Raw genomic sequence first — 20,663 nt, 5'->3', positions numbered from 1 at the left:
GCTTGCAAGTTGCCTGTTGTATGGTAGTCAGTCCTTGTTTGGAGAGTGGCAGAAAGTCCACCATGTGGATGCATTCCACTGCAATTTCTGTCGGTGATCTCTCCACGTTTTCGAGGTATGCACCCGAGAGGGTGTCTGCTGGGTACATTTCTTTTACTGGTTGGTATTTTATTTCGACGTCATGTTGGTTGAGCCGAATGAGCAAACGTTGTAGTCGCTTGGGTGCTGCAGATAACGGCTTGCGTAGTATAGCAACCAAAGGTTTCTAGTCTGTCCATAGCGTGATCTTGCAACCATATACGTATTGATGGTTTTGTTCCATTCCGAAGCTCCTATTCGATTTGAGAGTATCGTGTTTCAGCTGGACTCGCGTATGCAATTGATTGTCCCTGTTGCAGAAGGACGAAACCAAGACCCTTGCTCGAAGCATCTCCTTGACCTTCGGTTGCAAGTTTTTGGTCAAAGGGGCCGAAATTGGTGAAGGCCCCCGCCTGCCCAAGTGCCACCCAAAAGACCACCGATTGCCGCCGAGGTACCTGACGGCACTTTGGGTGGGGTTTTCGTCGTAAAGGTCGATGGGCGGCAAATGAGGGACTTACTGGGCGGCAACCGGCGGGAGATCCCAATCTCAACGGCAAAATCGTTTGCCGCCCAAGTGCCACCGAGGATGGAGTCGGGGCCCATGAGGGTCAAAGACCTAAAAAGGAAAAGCATCAGAAAAAACCATTGGAACACCTTCAGGGGACCCCCAACCAGGTAAGTCGCTGTAAAGAAAAAAATTATAAAATGTTTACTCACCTTTCTTTCAGATCTTCAGACCTACCGTCGGGGACAGACCGGCCTCCTCTCAGCGGTACACCCGCGGTCTGGCGACTCCCGCCAACACCAATCTGGCATCTCGGCCGGCGGGAGTCCACTTCCGCCACTCGGCTACCCGCTGATGTCAGCGGGTGGTTCCCGGTGATTCTCCCCTCCCACGTGGCACAAGGCAGCACTCGAGGAGGAATGTTGGCTGCAGTGGGCGGGTTAGGCCATCAATTTCCTGAGCACCGGAGAATCTGTCACGCGTTTTTTGATAGCTTCAAATGCTTTGTCTTGTTCTTCAGTCCATTTCCAGACCGTGTCTTTATGAGTAAGCTGTCGCAGAGGCTCGCTGAGGTCTGAAAGATCTGGCAAGTATTTTGCGAGGTACTTTGTCATGCAGACAAATCGTTGTACACCTGCGACATCCTGTGGTTTCTGCATTTCGTTGATTGCGACCACTTTGCTTGGGTCGGTTTTGAGTCCATCACTAGACAATATGTGTCCCATGTATTTCACTTGGGAGCTCTTGTATTCAAACTTATCGAAGTTTAGTTTGATGTTTCGCTCTCTGAACCTCTCCATGAATTTGCGTAACTTTGCGTCATGATCGTGATTGTCCTCTTTAAGTGTCTCACCGCGTCCAGTGATCAGGGTATCATCTGCAATCTTGCAGACTCCATCTCGACCCTCGAGTTTCTGGTCTAGCTTCTGCTGGTAGATTTCCGAGGCAGGACTGATGCCAAATGGCATTCTATTATATCGATATCGTCCCCATGGAGTCTGGAAGGTCGTGAGGTAGGAGGACTCTGTGTCTGGTTCACATTGCAAGAAACCCTCCTTGCAGTCTGCTTTAGTGAAGACCTTTACATTTGACATCTGTGGGAAGATGTCATCGATCACAGGAAGTGGATAGTGTCCACGTTTCAGGGCATTGTTTAGATGTTGAGGGTCGATATATACTCGTATCTTTCCATTTGGCTATTGTACAGTCACTAGACTGGATACCCAGTCCATCGGTTCAACAACTTTTGTGATGATTTGGCGATTTTCCAAACAATTGAGTCCCTCTTTTAGCGTTTGTTTGATCGTTATTGACACCTGTCTGGGTGGCATTACCGCTGGTGTCGCTGAATCATTAAGTTCAAGGTGAACTGTCCCTGGCATGTGTCCAAGTCCCTTAAACACATCCGGATATTGTTGACATCAGTTTTTGACGCTAGCGAGACGTTTGCTTTGTTCGTAGTTTGCGATTCGCGTGGTTCATTTACCACCGCGATATTCTGATGCTGCACTTTTATCAGTTGTGGCTGTTGAGCAGTGTGTGAGCCAATCAGTGAGGCACTTTGGCCCTCAGTGATCACAAAGGCCACTTTTGCTTGTTCTCTGTATTTTCCAGTGGCACATTACAAGTCCCTCATCATAGGCAGTCCTTTGGAATCGAGGAAGACTTGCTTCCACTCTCGAAAAATGAGTCCTTAGGTGGCTGAACAGTCCAATACGAGAACTACAGTCCCTGTCACAGGTGGGACAGACAGTCATTGAGGGAAGGGGTGAGTGGGACTGGTTTGCCGCACACTCTTTCCGCTGCCTGCGCTTGATTTCTGCATGCTCTCGACGATGAGACTCGAAGTGCTCAGCGTCCTCCCAGATGCACTTCCTCCACTTAGGGCGGTCTTTGGCCAAGGACTCCCAGGTGTCAGTGGGGATGTTGCACTTTGTTACAAGGCTTTGAGGTTGTCCTTGTAACATTTCCTCTGCCCACCTTTGGCTTGTTTGCCGTGAAGGAGTTCCGAGTAGAGCGCTTGCTTTGGGAGTCTCGTGTCTGGCATGCGAACAATGTGGCCTGCCCAGCGGAGCTGATCAAGTGTGGTCGGTGCTTCAATGCTGAGGATGTTGGCCTGGACAAGAGGATGTTGGCCTGGACAAGGACACTAATGTTGGTGAGTCTATCCACCCAGGGGATTTGTAGGATCTTGTGGAAACATCGTTGGTGTCCAGCAACTTGGTGTCCACTGTACATGGTCCATGTCTCTGAGCCATACAGGAAGACGGGTATTACTACAGCCCTGTAGACCATGAGCTTGGTGGCAGATTTGAGGGCCTGGTCTTCGAACACTCTTTTCCTCAGGCGGCCGAAGGCTGTACTGGAGGCGGTGTTGAATCTTGTTATCAATGTCTGCTCTTGTTGATAAGAGGCTCCCGAGGTATGGGAAATGGGTCTTGATGACTGGGGGGCAGTGCTGTGCGGCGGAGTCAGGTTGGTGGAGGACCTTTGTCTTACGGATGTTTAGCGTAAAGCCCATGCTTTCGTACGCTTCAGTAAATACGTTGACTATGTCCTGGAGTTCAGCCTCTGTGTATGCGTAGACGCAGGCATCATCCGCGTACTGTAGCTCGACGACAGAGCTTGGGGTGGTCTTGGACTTGGCCTGGAGACGGCGAAGGTTGAACAGGTTCCCACTGGTTTAGTTCCAATCCAACGGGGAGCTTGTTGACTGTGAGGAAGTTGGTAAGGATTGCGGCCTGCATGTCCCTATCACCGGAATGGTTGCATGGTTGTCATATAGTGACAGTATTGTCTAACTTTAAGCCTTTTGCTAAGTATCTAAAAGGTAGCACATTGCATGTAGCCCCTATTTGCATTTTTACCATTTGACCTTTAATGGAGAAGGTAGTCATAATCTTGTTAGGATACTTTCTGTCAGCTTTGTTCTTGATTGTGCGATCAACTTTACCAAGCATCTTTACAATCATGACTTCAAAATCAGAATCATAACTCTCTTCATATAGTGCATGAACTTTTGGCTTGCTCATATATTTAGAGTTATGTGTAGAATTCTGCCTCGATCCATTCTGCCTGCACTTTAGAGAAAAGTGATTTAGTTTGCCGTGACCTGTGCCGGTCTTCCCATATGCTGGGCATTTAGTTTTTGACAGCTCATGTCTTTTGCCACAATGGCTGCAATTGTTCATGAACTCTTTGTGAATTCTTTCTTTGTAGGTTGAGGTTTCTGTCTGACAGCTTTGACATCTTCAGAGTCTGTTTTAGTGAGCTTCATGGATTTCATCTGCGCAACTGTGGCCTCTGTAGCTTTACAGAACATCACACATTTATCGAGCGTTAGGCTTGATTCTTGCAACTGCCTCTTACGCAGAGTGTTATCAGATATTCCGCAGACGATGTGGCCTCTGATGAAATCATCCCTCAAATTGCCGAAGTCACATGACGATGCTAGCTCTCTCACTTTCACGAGATGTCTGTCAAACCGCTCGTCCCCTTGTACACAGTTGTTAAACTGGTACCGTTCACAGATGATGTTGGTTTTACCTTTACAGTGCTCTTCCCAGAGCTTCAAAATAATCTCAGTTCCCTGCTTGTCTTCCTCTGATTTGTGGGGAAAATATCTAGGGCATCGTTGCCAATGGCAGTGATAAATGTTGCAACCCTAACTCGATCGGGCTTTTCCACAATATTCGTGATAATTCCATAGCTGGCCCTCAGCTGTTTGAATTTTTTCCAGTTGGTTTCAAATCGCTGGTCAACTGCGATGGAGGTGGGAGAGGAATGTATGCGTGAGTTGGCACCGTGGTGGTCATAGCTCGCTTCAGTTTTAGCACTTTGAGTTTGTCACATACATGTATACAGTTCAAATACCCAGAGGACTAGAACAAGTCTAATAGTAAAATATCGTGGCCATGTAATTGTAGAAATACTTTTTCAATCGAGGCCCTACAATGCCACTTTAAGTTTACTAATGCCTCTAGATTACTTTACAAGCTTATGGCCATTTATCGCCCTTCACGGATCCACGCCCGATGTGTAGGAAGTATGCTCTGCACTGCTTAACGTCGATTTCCATCGGCTCGAAAAAGTCTTAGTTCCAATATTTCGGTCGTGGATGCGTTCGATGAAAGATCGGAAGTCTTCGCTTCTGACGCCATGTATTTTATAGTCTCTTGAACACTCTTAGTTCACATTAATTCTATTTATTTTGGGAGATCTCAGACAGCCATGTGGTGCTTTTAAGATGGCGTTCTTTCACAGACCCTCTCTCAATACAGCTGCCTATACTTCCTAGCTAGAGGGCACTATACATTATATCGATACCTCCTAGCTAGAGGGCACTATACATTATATCGATACCTCCTAGCTAGAGGGTGCTATACATTATCTCGTTCCACATGGGATCTTTTATGTCCACCTGAGAGGGCAGACGGGGCCTCGGTTTAACGTCCCATCCGAAAGCCGGCACCTCCGACAGTACAGCGCTCCCTCAGCACTGCGCTGGAGGATCGGCCTAGATTTTTGTGCTCAAGTTCCCGGAGAGGGGCTTGAACCCACAACCTCCTGACTGAGCGATAGAGAACATAAGGGTGCGACCCAGTGAGCCACAGCTGCATGTTTAGCCTGTACAAGTTGTTCAGCTTGAGTGAAACAAGCAGCACAGGTAGGTCACGACAACCGTGGTGTATGTGGGCACTCATTTAAAATGGAATTCTGATTCCCTCTTGTTTTCCAGATGACTCGAGTGTGGTGAACCAGAATCCGTGCTACACCGGGACTCATGGATGTGACACCAATGCCGCATGCCGCCCAGAGCAGGGAAATCGCTTCACTTGTGAATGTTCCGCTGGCTTTTATGGTGATGGCCGGATTTGCTACGGTAGGACAGTGATTGGCAGTAAAGCAGGCAGCAACGTGCCTTGAAATTGTGGCTTTTTCTCACCACTGAAGCTGGATAGGCCCAGAGTTAGCTCCCTTTCCTCATATAATGGCCATGAAGGGAGCCATACTGAATGCTGGCGATCATTTTGCTTAGAATTACATAGAATGTACAGCACAGAAACAGACCATTGGGTCCGCCTGGTCCACACGCCACAAGAACCTCCTCCTAACCTATTTCATCTCACCCTATCAACAGATCCTTCTAATTCCTTTCTCCCTCATGTGTTTATCTAACTTTCCTGTAAATGTATCTATGCTATTTGCCTCAACCACTCCTGGTGGTAGCGAATTCCACATTCTCACCGCTCTCTGGGTAAAGAAGTGTGGAATTCTCTTTTGATGAGGAAGCTGAACACAGTATGGTCTATTATAGTAAGGGAGTTGTTGTAGTCTTCCTTCATTGTTACATTGTATTGCAGAATCTCAAAAATATGAAGAGAATTTCTTAGTTGAGGTACCAGAGGGCATCTAGCTCCTGTAGAACCTGCTCCTGCTCCTAAATCTCTCTTACAACCTGATGACTCACCCAAGTGGTCACTCATGCATGAGCTCAGAAAGGGATAGGAACCTCATGACCAAACTGCAGCCCAACCTTGCGCTATATCCACAAATCCATTGTTCAGTGGACACTACTGAGCAGAGATTGGAAGCTTGATTCCTGGGATGAGGGGGTTGTCCTATGAAGAGAGATTGAGTAGATTGGGACTGTGTCCTCTGGAGTTTAGAAGGATGAGAGGTGATCTCATTGGTGTAAGATTCTGAGGGAGTTTGCCGAGAGTGTTTCGCCTGGCTGGAGAGTCTAGAACTAGGGGGCATAGTCTCAGGATAATAGTTTGACTATTTAGGACTGAGATGAGGAGAGATTTCTTCACTCACTCAGAGGGTTGTGATATTCAAGACTGAGCGCGATAGATTTTTTGGTCTCTAGGGGAAGCGAGGGATATGGAGATCGGGCGGGAAAGTGGAGTTGAGGTGGAAGATCAGCCATGATCTTATTGAACGGCAGAGCAGGCTCAAGGGGCCAGATGGCCCTCTCCTGCTCCTCATTATGTTGTTATGAAGGAGGACGCCTTGCTGATTTTAGGACATCAGGTTCCACGTGTATGCTGATGACACCTATCTCACCACCACCTCTCTCGACCCTTCCCCGACTCTGATTTGTCGCAATGCTTGTCCGACACCCAGTACTCGATGAGCGGAAACTTTCCTCCAATTAACAATGTGAAGACTGAGCCAATTGGGCAGGAGCCCACAGGCTTGTGTACACTCAGTGCTGTAATCCAGCCAGGCACGTGAAGGGTGCGCTTGAGCTGATCGGTTCCAGGTGCTGTCTCTCAGGGCCCGCTTGGAGCAGCTCGTGTTTAGGGTGAATTCTGCGGCGGGTTGAAGAGGTCACAGTGTCTTCTTAAGAGAGCAAATTTAGAATAATTGAATATACTGAAGTTTTGAATGAAACTAGACTCTAAATGCCCCAAAGCATTTGAGGAGAAGCTAAATAAGCACATGAGGGAAAGTGTAGAGACCAGTTTCTGTGCTTTAAATTCTATTTAAAAAAAAATGGTGATGTCCAGAAGCAATGATCTTGGTTTTGGTGCTGCAGTTCTAGGCAGACTCTCCGTGCAAATCAAATCCCTAGAAGTAGAAATTTGTTCTACGGGATTCCCAAACTCCTAATTAAACATTAGTATAATAATAAACACAAGTCTCCATATTACAAAAAGGACATCGAGGCACTGGTGCTATGACCATCGAGAAAGACTGTACAGGGTGGGACTTCTTTCTCTAGATTAGCGAAGGATGAAGGTGACCTGATAGAGGTCTTTAAAATGATGAAGGATTTCGATACGGTAGAGGTAGAGAAGATGCTTCCACTTGTGGGTGAATCCAAAACCAAAGGCTATAAATATAAGATAGTCACTAATAAATCCAATGGGAAATTCAGGAGAAACTTCTTTACCCAGAGAGTGGTGAGAATGTGGAACTCGCTGCCACAGGGAGTGGTTGAGGTGAATAGTATCGATGCATTTAAGGGGAAGCTAGCTATCATCATCATCATAGGCCGTCCCTCAGAATCGAGGAAGACTTGCTTCCACTCTAAAAGTGAGTTCTCAGGTGACTGTACAGTCCAATACGGGAATTACAGTCTCTGTCACAGGTGGGACAGACAGTGGTTGAGGGAAAGGGAGGGTAGGACTGGTTTGCCGCACGCTACTTCTGCTGCCTGCGCTTGCTTTCTGCATGCTCTCGGTGATGAGACTCGAGGTGCTCAGCGCCCTCCCGGATGCACTTCCTCCACTTAGAGCAATCTTTGGCCAGGGACTCCCAGGTGTCGGTAGGGATGTTGCATTTTATCAGGAAGGCTTTGAGGGTGTCCTTGAAATATTTCCTCTGCCCACCTGGGGCTCGCTTGCCATGTAGGAGTTCCAAGTAGAGCGCTTGCTTTGGGAGTCTCGTGTCAGGCATGCGAACAATGTGGCCCGCCCAGCGGAACTGGTCAAGTGCGGTCAGTGCTTCGATGCTGGGGATGTTGGCCTAGATAAAGATACGAGGGAGTAAGGAATAGAAGGATATGGTGATAGAGGGGTGGGGAAGAGGCTCGTGTGGAGCATAAACACCGGCTTGGACCGAATGGCCTGTTTCTGTGCTGTATATCCTATGTAATACTGCCCTGGAAGTGTTTTTTATTCAGTTTAAAAATATATAAACATCGACCGTGTGCGGAACAGAATGGGACTGTTACCTGTGGAGAGACAAAACACGAGTTGTCTCCTGGACAGCTGATTGTATCTTGGTCGCCCCTCACAGAGCTGAAACTGCCCGAGACACGGGGGTGATGTGTCGGGTTTAGATATGGGTGGAGCAGCCCAGTGTGGAGCAGCCCAGACTAATCTTTCATTCGGAGGGGGTGAAATGATCATTTGTTTCCCATTTTGTCGTGCGGTTGACTGAGAAATGCCTCAATGATGTCCTATGCACTTCATTTTTGTGGCTGTGTCCAGGCACCAGATTTGAGCCCCAGCACTTTGAATGCAATCTGAAATTCTGTACTTCCTTTTTAATGCGAACATACTATTGTTCGGAAGCCATGAACAGGTTAGGGATCGAAGGAAATCTGCGAGACTGGGGGTTTGGAGAAGATTAACTCCTCAGAGAGAAGGGTGTGAAATAAAAACGTTGCTAGAATTGTTTCTGTATTTCCCCTTCCCCCTCAAATAAAAAGGTTTGCTCTGTTGAATAAATCGATGCCATAAGAAACTGCATTTTTATAGCACCTTTTCCATAGAAAAATGTACCTTGACAATTCTGGCCTCTTACACATCCTCAATTTTCATCGGCCCACCATTGGTGTCAGTGTCTTCAGCTGCCAAGGCGCTGGAATTCTCTCTGTCTGTCTCTCTCTCTCTCTCTCTCTCTCTCTCTCTCTCTCTCTCTCTCTCTCTCTCTCTCTCCACCTCCTTTAAGGGACTCCTTAAAACCTACCTCTTCAAACAAGCTTTTGGTCACCTATCCTAATTTCTCCTTATGTGGCTCAGTGTCAAATTTTGTCTGATGCCAAGTGCCTTGGGAAGTTTTACTGCGTTAAAGGTGATGTATAAACAAGTTGTTGGTGTCGGTGACGGAAAGTTCACCAATCGAGGTTTTGGTAAACTGGGCTGAACTGTTAGTGGGTGAAAATGTACGCATTTTTATAAATAATTGCTCCGTTAAAAAGGAACTCTGCTCCCTGGTTCCTGCTGGATCAAGTTCTGTCCACTGTTGTTACCCTACAGATGTTGATGAATGCAGAGGGAACCCTTCCATTTGTGGAAACTACGCTGTCTGTAACAATCAGCCAGGAACTTTCCGCTGTGAATGTTTTGCAGGCTATCAATTTGCGGAGGATGGCCGGACCTGTGTGGGTAAGTTCTACCTGTTCGGTACCATGTCTTCGATGTATTCACAGCGGTTCTGAAGATTCATTTAGGAAAAACTATTGGATTTTTTTTAAATTGAAAAACCTGTTCCTTTTTAATTATAAATGAGGTGTTGGAGATCGTACAGCACAGAAGGAGGCCATTTGGCCCATCGTAACTGTGCTGGCTCTTTGAAAGAGCTCTCCAATTAGTCCCTCTCCCCTGCCCTTTCCCCATAAGCTTAGTAATTTATTTTTCTTTTGGAGTATTTATCCAGTTCCCTTTTAAAAGTTGCCCTTTCAGGCAGTGCATTCCAGATTGTTACAACTCACTGCGTAAGAGAAGTTTTCCCCCTCTCCCCCTGGTTCTTTTGCCAATGACTTTAAATCTGTGTCCTCTGGTTATCAACCTTTTTGCCACTGGAAACGTTATCCACATCTACTCTACCGAAACCCTTGGTTGTGTTTTGATTCTACTCTCCTTAACTTTACGGAATTGTAGAGACTCTCTATTTGTGGTATGAGGAATCGATTTACAAACTTAATTAGAACATGACTGACCCATCCTTCACTCAGTAAACATGGTGGAACACAAGCTTGGATACAATAGAAGACCCATTAACCCTCTCCTGCCTATTCATAACTTCTCGCTATATTCTTAAATCCTTTCTCTCCAGCGATGCATTTCTACATCAGTCCCCTCCATTATCTTCCCTGATTACTTATTCCATCGCTCTATTGACTTTTGGTTGAACAGTTGTATCAGATTTCCCTTCGCTCCTAATTTAGGAGTTGTCATTACTGAGATTGCTATTGGCTCAAGCGAGGGATATTGGTCCCGAAATTCACGGTCCCGGGAAAGACCTTTACTGCCCGTTTGTGGCGGCCATTCGGCAAAATTGGATGGCCGCCTCTTTGGGCTCAACTGGCCACCCCGACTTAGGTTGGGCCCGGGAGGTCTTGCAGCGGTGTGGGCCACTGCCAATTCTCGTGGTGGTGTGGGCCACTGCCGCAATCGATCGACTCTCGTGGCGGTGTGGGGCTTGTGGCAGTAGTGACGCACTAAAAGTGCACACCACTGCCGCTCTGCCTCCGGACCCATTTGCAGTATGAAGAAGCCAGTCCTTCAGCTGACGGTGCCCGAGGGAGGGAGAGGGGGAAGGGAGCAAAAGAGAAAGGAGAAAGAGATAGAAGTGAGGAAAGGGAATGAGAAGCGGAAAGAGAAAATTTGACTGGGAGGGAGAGAGATAAAAAATAGAGAAAAGGGGAACAATAAAACGAGAGAGAGAGAAAGAGAGAGCGAAATAGAGATCCCAATATTCAGAGAAAACGGAAATCTCAATCCGGGGCTCAGACTGGAAACATGTTCCCCGCTCAGCACTCAACAAATGGGAACCCGTTCAACCTCTGTCGCCCCGAGGCTAGATCCAAGATTGTCCCATCTTCTGTCATCGAACTACAGTACACAGACGATGTTTGCGTGCGCGCAATTGGAGGCCAAATTCCAAGCCATTGTCAGTGGTGTAACTAGAGGATGGTGGGCCCCAATGCAAACATAGATTTTTAAAAATCACAGAACGGCAGGGAAAAGTGCAGCCGACCAGGGAAGACCCCACACAGCCGCCCCTCGAGTGGGGGGGTTCCGCGAGGCCAAGGAGGGAGTTCGGGGTCTGAGGCAGCCGGTGTGAGGGGGAGCCGGGACCGGTGTGAGGGGGAGGGTTTACGGGGTGGGGGGGGGTTACTGCGGGGTCCGGGAACGGAGCTGAGCCGGGTGCGGACAGCGGGGCGATGGCGCTCCAGGCTCGGGCTCTGTACAATTTCCAGAGTGAGAGTGTGGGCGAGACCCCGGTACGGGAGGACTTGCTGCTGAGGGTGTACGGTGAGCACGACATCGAGGGCTGGCTGGAGGGGGCCAGAGGGGTCTCTTCCCGACCTCGTACGTGCAGATCCTGCGGGCCGGGAGCGATGCTGCCGGTGCTGCCGAGCCCCCCGCCTCCCGCTATGCCAAGGTGCCGACCGGCGGCTAGGACAGCCCGGCACTGCCTCAGCCTCAGCCCCCCTGCGGCTTCCCGCTGCCGGCCTGCACCTTCTGCCCCCCCAAATGGGCGGCGGCGGTGTGGGGGGGGGGGCTGATCCTGGTGGGGCTGCAGCACCAGCCTTCGGGCAGCGGTGACCATAACGACTGGGACGATAACTCAATGGTGGCAGACGAGCCGCTGTCCAGGGGCGGCGGGAGCGGGGATTTCGACGGGACGGGCCGTTATCGAGTGAGCACGGGGGACGGCGGCCGGAATGTTGGGGGGGGGGGGGGGGTGGGGGTCGGTATCCTCCTCCTCCAAGAGCACAGCCACGGTCAGCAGGAACCTCAACCGCTTCTTCACCTTCATCAAGTCGGGCGGCGAGGCGTTTATCCTGGCCGAGGCGGCCGGCTTGGTCAAGGATGGCGACAAGATCTGCGTGGCGGCCTGCACGGGCCCCGAGTGGCAGGAGGACCCTTACCCGTTCGCCTGCTCCATCGACAAGCCCACCCAGCAGACCAAGTTCAACGTCTCGTACTGCCTGGTGCCCAGCCGCACCCAGTGCCCGGTCAACCGGCACTACAACCACTTCGACAGGCTGTCCAGTCAGCTGCTGGAGAAGTTCCCCATCATCTCGGTGCCCCACGTCTCCGAGAAGCAAGCCACCGGCTGCTTTGAGGAGAACGTCATCTCCAAGCAGAAGAAAGGGCTGACCCTGTGGATGAACCACATGACCAGCCTTGTAGCGCTCCCTCACCCGCAACGACAAGAAGGCTTGGAAGCAGGGCAAGAGGAAAACCGAGAAGGTCGGGGGGCAACGTCTACCTGATGCTCAGCACCCCGCAGAGCCCCCCCGACCTGCAGGAGGTGGAGAGCAGGGTCGACGGGTTCAAAACTTTCACCAAGAGGATGGGCGAGAACTGAGCCACACCGCCAACGAGTTCGCGAGGAAGCAGGTAGTGGGCACCCCTTCAGGCGAGGGCCCCAATCCATTGGCGTAGTTACACCACTGCATCGTCAACACCTTCACCGAGGCGTAAGAGAGCATGGCCCTTACACTAAACCTCCATAAGACAAAGGTCCTCTACCAACCTGACCCTGCCACACAGCACTGCCCCCCGGTTATCAAAATCCACGGCGAGGCCTTGGACAATGTGGAGCATTTTCTATACCTCGGGAACCGATCAAGGGCAGACATCGATGACTAGGTCCAACACCGCCTTCAGTGCGCCAGCACAGCCTTCGGTCGTCTGGGGAAGAGAGTTTTTGAAGACCAGGATCTCAAATCTGGCACCAAGCTCATGGTCTACAGAGCAGTAGTGATACCCGCCCTCCTGTATATAGCTACGGACAACTACCAGAACAATAAACAGTGCAGAAAAATAACATATAAACATCATTTACCACCCATGTGCATTTCCTTATAACCCCTCTTACGGGTGCCTAACCTGCGACTTCGCCTCAGTGTCTCCCCTGTTGCTGCCTCATGGGTCTGGGAAGGCTGCTGTGTTCCCTGTGTGGAAGCTATAGAGGTCCTTCTAGGACGCCCTCGATCAACTTTGGTCCTGAGGGGCTGGCTGGAGACCGGTCAACACCCACCTGGGAGGGTTCAGTCTGGCTTGGCTCGGGCGAGGCCGTGCGTGGAGGCACTGACTGACTGACCGGTCTGGGGCCAGGAATGCTGTGAGCCGGAGGGGGGCGCATCATCGGTATCCTGGCCCGAGGGCCCTGAGTAGCTCACCAGGGGCAGCACAATACCATCACCAGCAAGCTGAGGGAGCTCGGGTCGGTGCCACACCGGAAGTTCCCCTGTGGCCCATGATGGACCCAGCTGCAAAAGCAACATTGAAGTCTTGGGGGGGGATCCAGCTGAGACTGCATGAGACACAGTCTGAAAGCCACCAGATATGACGGCACTTAGAGTGCCCTTTTCCCACAAAGTAGCAAAGAATACTGGAAGATATTTTTTGTTGCTTAAATCGGCAATTGTGGGTTTTGGACTGAAGTACATCAACAGAAAGTTTAGCCCAAATATTTGTCTTTGAATAATCCTATTTATACGATTACATAGCAACAACAAAAATTGAACGTTTGGATATTGAACTAAAAAACCAGTTAACTGCTTGTTTGTATGAAATGAAACCATCATGTAGTTTGGGCCAATGTTCAACTGTAAAAATGTCAAATTCTGAAGTAATGTAAAGTAGGACCCAGTTCAAGTGCCTTTCTGACCCCTGAGCCCGCACCCCCACCTCATTGACTTCCTGTCTTAATCTGTTCAGTTTCCTATGGCCACATTTCAGCTGCTGAAATTCTGCATGACTGTGGGTGGAGAACTTCAAATACACTTAGACTCTTGTGTGTCCAATACTTGCTGTTTTCCGGAGCACTTGTATGCCTAACATTCTTTTGCCTTAAAGCAGATTTCACCCCACCCCCTTTCTTTCAACGCTCATTGTTCCAGCATTGACTTAAATGCAAAACTATGTTTTCCAAACAATGCTTACAGTGTAAAAGCAGCAATGACTGTGGTTCGCTTACTCATAACTGTTAAGATCTTAAAAGGATGTTGTTTTTACAATGGACTGGTCCAAAACTTGTCACAAGCAATCTGGTATCCACAGTGACTTTCATAACTTACTACAGAATGCTTAAATCTTGCAAGGCAATGTTTTCTACTGTTTTACTAATTTTAGTAAAGTATAAACCAGGATAAAGGGGCTTCACTGCAAATTCCCTCCATGGACTTGCCCCCTCCCTATATCTGTAACCTCCTCCAGCTCCACAACCCTCCCTATCTCTGTAACCTCCTCCAGTCCTACAACCCTCCCTATCCCTGTAACCTCCTTCAGCCCTACAACCCTCCCTATCTCAGTAACCTCCTGCAGCATTATAATCCTCTGGGATCTCTGTACTCCTCCAATTCTGGTCTCTTACACATCCCCGATTTCCATCACTCTACCATTGGTGGCCATGCCTTCAGCTACCTTGGCCCTAAGCTCTGGAACTCCCTCCCTAAACCTCTCTGTCTCTCTACTCCTTTAAGATGCTCTTTAAAACCTACCTCTTTGGCAAAGCTTTTGATCACCTTTTGATGATCTTATGTGTCTTGGTGTCAACATATTTTGATATTGTTCCTGTGAAGCACCTTAACACGTTTTATTACTTTAAAGGCTCTACTTGCTTTGGAGGCAGTTCAGAGAAGGTTCACTAGGTTGATTCCGGGGATGAGGGGGTTGACCTATGAGGAAAGGTTGAGTAGATTGGGCCTCTACTCATTGGAATTCAGAAGAATGAGAGGTGATCTTATCGAAGGTGTAAGATTATGAGGGGGCTTGACAAGGTGGATGCAGAGAAGATGTTTCCACTGATGGGGGAGACTAGAACTAGAGGGCATAATCTTAGAATAATGGGCCGCCCATTTAAAATTGAGATGAGGAGAAAATTCTTCTCGGAGTGTTGTAAATCTGTGGAATTCACTGCCTCAGAGAGCTGTGGAAGCTGGGACATTGAATAAATTTAAGACAGAAATAGACAGTTTCTTAACCGATAAGGGGATAAGGTGTTATGGGGAGCAGGCAGGGAAGTGGAGCTGAGTCCATGATCGGATCAGCCATAATCGTATTGAATGGCGGAGCAGGCTCGAGGGGCCGTATGGCCTACTCCTGCTTCTAGTTTTAATGTTCTTATATAAATGCAAGTTGTTGATGCCTACTTTTTTGTTAATGTTGAACAGAAAAATGCCCTCCGATGAATGAAATGTAAATAACCTGCAAGTGTTGCGTGTTTTTAATCTCGCAGCTGTTCAGCGTCCCGACAATCCCTGCCAAACCAGAACACACACCTGTGACTCTCCCGACCGTGCGCGCTGTATTTACGCCGGAGGCTCTGACTTCATTTGTGTCTGTTTACCCGGCTTCTCCGGGGATGGAAAATCGTGTGTCGGTAAGTACCGCCCTATTTCAGTAAAGTGCTTGTCAAATTCTTCCTGAATATGTGCAATAATCAAAGGGGGGAGAGGGGGAGGGAGCAGGAATGTTTACGCAGTCGTCCTGGAAGTTATGAAGGCCAGAATGTTTTCGACATCTGCAGGATCCCACTGCTACATTTAAGAGGGATGAAAACCACTTCTCGCGCAACATTTTTGGGGCTACCAAAGAGTTCTATGAGAGTAAGCAATGTATTAATGATAGCAGCCATGTCGGAGCACAAAGAGTCACAAAGCAGTTGAACCCAATGGAACTGAATAGAACAAAAGCAAAATACTGCGGATGCTGGAAATCTGAAATCGAAACAGAAAACGCTGGAAACACTCAGCAGGTCAGGCAGCGTCTGTGGGGAGAAACGGGGGTAACGTTTCAGGTTGATGACCTTTCAGATTAAGCAGGTTTTCAGCAACTACGGAGCCAGGGAAAGAAGGATGGGGATAGAGGAAAGAACAAAAGGGAAGGTCCGTGATAGGATGGAAGGCAGGAGAGATTGAATGACAAAAGGTATGATAGTGCACGTTAAAAGTTGGTGATAATGGGACAAGTAAAGAAACAAAAAATGCATGTAGTATTATAGGAAGGTATCAGTGATGAGGGACTTCAGTGCAAAGAAACTAGAGAAGCTGGCATTGAAGCTGGGATTATTCTCCGAGCAGAGAAGATTAAGGGGAGATTTAATAGATGTGTTCAAAATTATGGAGGGTTTTCATAGAGTAAATAACAATAAACTGTTTGCACTGGTGGGAGGGTTGATAACCAATGGACACGGATTTAACATAATTGGCAAAAGAACCAGGGGGAGATGAGAATTTTTTTTACACAGAGAGAGTTATGATCTGGAATGCGCTGCCTGAAAGGGTGGCGGATGCAGATTCAGTAGGAACTTTCAAAAGGGAATTGGATATATACTTGAAAAGGAAACATTTTCACAGCTACGGGTAAAGAGCGGGGGGAGTGGGACTTATTGGATAGCTCTATCAAAGAGCCAGCACAGGCATGGTGGGCCGAATGGCCTCCTTCTGTGCTGTATGATTCTATGAAGAGCTCAGAACACGCCGGGAATTGTAATCCAAGTTTGCGAAAAGTTGTCACACGGGATTTCTTCTGATTCACGCCAGCCAAGAGTGGTATTGTTGTAACTGAATGAATTTTTAATGACCAGCAATTTGGGTTTTTAAAATAACATTGTGATTCTCCTCTTCCTGTTGTATTTTGCTAATTGGAGCTATTTTGCATATATTGGGTTTTTATATGAAAACTGAACTGTGTAGGTTTTAGGAGAACGAACCCTTTGTTGGTAAGAGGTATTTGTCTTGATGCTCTAAAAAGGTTAAATTCTGAGAACGAGGCTTGTCTTCCCTCGAGTATAGAAGATTAAGGGGTGAACTGATTGATGATCAAAAGGGTCGATCGAGAGAAACTACTTCCTCTGGTGGGGGAGTTCAGAACAAGGGCCGTAACCTTATGGGGGTGATATCAGGAAACACTTCTTCACACAAAGGGTAGTGGAAATCTGGAACTCGCTGCCACCCCCCAAAAAAGCTGTTGTGGCTAGGGTGGGGTCAATTTAAAAAGATCAAAACTGAGATAGATTTTTGTGAGGCAAGGGCATTAAGGGTCAAGTCTAGAGTTAACAAAGGCAGGAATGAGGGTTTCCGCAGCAGAAGGGCTGAGGCAGGTAGATGGAGATGAGATACAGATCAGTCATAATCTAATTGCATGGCGGAACAGGCTCGAGGGGCTGAGTAGCCTGCTCATATTGCCATGATTTCAATTACACAAATCCATTTTCCTTTTTCAAGATCTTGATGAATGCCAGCCAAGCCGATGCCATCCATACGCTCAGTGCTATAACACACCTGGATCGTTCACTTGCCATTGTGCTCCTGGCTATCAAGGAGATGGCTTCCAGTGTGCACCTATAGGTAAGGAGCTGACCTCACTTGCTTCAACTTTCTTCTTAAAGTTCCCCCCTCATAAAGCAATGCTGTAAATTTCTGAAGTTCACCATTTAATCGGAACACTGGGGACTAGTGTATTGTGTGGCAAAGTCTTGTGTTGTTGGGGGTGTTTTGGTTATGGATAAACTTTTAGGACCTTTGAATTCTACAGCACGCAAGCATTCAAAGTTATCCTCGTCGTGTGTCGCCAATAATGGTGAGGCAAATGTGTGTGTGTTTGTGCCTCTTTGGGGGGAAAAAAAGTTTAGATTTCCTGAAACTCTATTCAAATGAATAATCTCCGAAATAGCAATGGGGGGCACTGACACTGTTAATTCAGCTTGGCATAAGGGAGCCTTATTGGCTGTGTGATTTTCATCGTAACCTTGCTGTTTACAAAAGGTTTGGTCCAAGTCGTAGCTCAGTTCACTTCCTTCTGTGCACAGCAGTCGATGGTTCACCTGCCAATTACGCCAGCAATGCGATCATTATACAGCCCGAACTCCTGGAATCCTGCAGCATGAGAACCGAATCATAGAATCTTACAGTGCAGAAGGAGGCCATTTGGCCCATCGCCCCAGTGCCAGCTCCTTGAAAGAGCGATCCAATTAGTCCCACTTCACCCCGTTCTTTTCCCATAGCCCTGTAAATGTTTATTTTTCAAGTAGTTACCCAATTCCCTTTTGAAAGAGATTGAAAATGATTGAATCTGCTCCACGCCCTCTCAAGCAGTGCATTCCCGATAACAGCAACTCTGCGTAAAAAACTGTCCTTGTGTCGCCTCTGGCTCTTTTGCAATCACCTTAAATCTGTGTCCTCTGGTTGCCACTGGAAACGGTTTCTCCCTATTTACTCTGTCAAAACCCCATCAGAAGGACGTAGATTTGTGCAGCCAATCTGCCCAAGTCCCGGTGACACCACGGATTTATTGGCCGGTAATTTGCGGTCAGCGGCGTTGCTGACCTCTATGAAGGCGGCCCACCAAGATCTAGTGACCTCTGTGGCGAAAACGTCGGGTATCTCAACGAGTAATTGATTGTAGAGCTGTGAAAGAGGCAACTGCAGCAAACAGCAGCAGTGACCTCATCAAGCTGTCTCAGCAGCCAATCACATTGAAGAATTTTCACAGGCAGCAAACCAGGAAATGAAAAACACTGATTATCCTTCACTTTAAAAAAAAAATGGTACAGAGAGCGAAATAAAGATTAGGACATACACATGGGATCAAGGTAGAAGCTGAAATATCATTAACAAACTTTCGGAAAAAAATGTTTACATTGTAATTTTTAACATAATGGAGAAATTTGACACTCTGCAAATACAATTGGCTTTTCAGGGCCAGAATAGTTGTTTAGCAGTCAATACGCTGTTAAAACCCTCAGTTACACCTATTCCAACAAGGATTAACATTTAATGGGGGCATTTAATAGCGATATTAGTGCGAAATAGTGCAAATTTTCATCAGTTCCACTGATTTCACTGATGCCGGCTGTTGGGGTGGGGGCGGGGGCAGAGGGGGGTGAGGTGCGGTGACAGAGCAGTGACTGACTGACAGCAACTTCAGGGTGTCCACATTTAGATTCGCATGCGCTAATTCTGAAGTTGTGGTCAGTTTCAGAGTAATGCTGGCGGACGCTGACAGTTTGCCGCCATTACCCACCTCAAAATCCTGGCCAATATATTTCTATAGTATTGCATTTTGAACTGTTGAAAAGCAGTTTAGTTTCTTTGTCCCAGCAGGTAAGGTAGTTCGACGCCAAGTAACATGTTAATACCAAGTACACAGAGTGCTCTGAATGAGAATGGTGCCAATCTTCTCATCGCCGCTAATTTAAATTCAGTTTGCATATTACCTGATGAACTGGATTCAGTTTCTTCTGCAAAGTCAAAGAAAGAAATAACTTGCATTTCTATACAACCTCAGGATGCCCCAAAGCGCTTTCCAGCCAATGAAGTACTTTTAAAGCATAGTCACTGTTGTAATGTATGAAATGCGGCAGCTAAGTTACGCACAACTGCGGCTCAGTGGGTGGCAACCTCGTCTAAGTCAGAAGGTTGTTGGTTCAAGTCCCACTCCAGGGACTTAAGCACAAAAATCCAGGCTGACACTCCTGAGAGAGTGCTGCACTGTCAGAGGTGCCGTCTTTTGGATGAGACGTTAAACCGAGGCCTGTCAGCCCCCTTGGGTGGACGTAAAAGATCCCATGGCACTATTCAAAGAAGAGCAGGGGAGTTAACCAGATTATCTGGGCACTATCACATTGCTGTTTGTGGGAGCTTGCTGTGCGCAAATTGGGTGCCGTGTTTTCCACATTACAACAGTGACTGCACTCCAGAAGTACTTAATTGGCTGTAAAGCGCTTTGGAATGTCCGGTGATCATGAAAGATGCTATATAAATGCAAGTTTTTCTTTCTTTCACAGCAAGCTCCCACAAACAGCGGTGTGACAATGAGCAGATAATCTGTTTAAGCGATATTGGTTGAGGGATGAATATTGACCACGACATCGGGGAGAATTCCCCTACTACTCTTAGACATAGTGCCATGGAATCTTTTCTGTATACCTGAGAGGGTAGAAGGGGCCTCGGTTTAACGTCTCATCCGAAAGACAGCACCTCCGACAGTGCGGTGCTCTCTCAGTACAGCACAGGGAGTGTCAGCCTAGATTATGTGCTCAAGTCCCTGGAGTTGGACTCCAATCCACAATTTAAAAAATAAAACCGAACCAATTATGTATTATATTACATATACATAATATCAGCAAAGTATAATTTATGAATTATATTGTCTGAGTATTGCTGCTCCAAGTATGTGTCCGCTTGTGGGCTGTTATGAGCAAACATGCTCTTTTCCGTGTTGCGAGATACAAAAATTTAAAACATGAATACTTGGGACTTCTTTGAAGCTGTAATGTTAAAAGTCAAATAGTTTTTAAGTACAAAAGCAGCACAATTCACATCCTGACCCTAGATTAGATGGCCAACAGAGAGTTTTTATTAGAAAATGAAATTCTCTTGCATAAAGTCAGCATCATCATCTGCAGTAAGCCAGAAATAGTTTTTTGAAATGCAAGTAACCAGTGTCACAAGAAAGGCACTTGAAGCAGAATCTCGACTTATTCATGAGGTGAATAATTTCTCAAAAACACACAATGAAACATCAAAGGGATAGCAGCTGGACATGAGTTCAAGCCACTGGAGTGAGGAAGATCAAATGACTCAATAAGATCTTTCTTTCTGAATATAGTTCAACTCCTACATATAAATGAATACTATGCCAAATATTAAGAGAAT

General features: G+C 47.4%; 1 protein-coding gene across 1 annotated transcript in view; it reads left to right on the top strand.

The window, feature by feature from the left end:
• nid1a (nidogen 1a) overlaps positions 1-20,663 on the top strand; it is a 121,728-nt gene that overhangs the window by 59,977 nt on the left and 41,088 nt on the right. Inside the window, exons 9-12 of the mRNA XM_070884666.1 lie at positions 5,325-5,468; positions 9,301-9,429; positions 15,242-15,385; positions 17,232-17,354. Of these exons, the coding sequence (XP_070740767.1) occupies positions 5,325-5,468; positions 9,301-9,429; positions 15,242-15,385; positions 17,232-17,354 (540 nt within the window). The remainder of the gene's footprint in view (positions 1-5,324; positions 5,469-9,300; positions 9,430-15,241; positions 15,386-17,231; positions 17,355-20,663) is intronic.

The sequence above is a fragment of the Pristiophorus japonicus genome, chromosome 7 (genome assembly GCF_044704955.1).
Source record: "Pristiophorus japonicus isolate sPriJap1 chromosome 7, sPriJap1.hap1, whole genome shotgun sequence".
NCBI lineage: Eukaryota > Metazoa > Chordata > Chondrichthyes > Pristiophoridae > Pristiophorus > Pristiophorus japonicus.
This window is presented reverse-complemented; position numbering and strand designations above follow the sequence as displayed.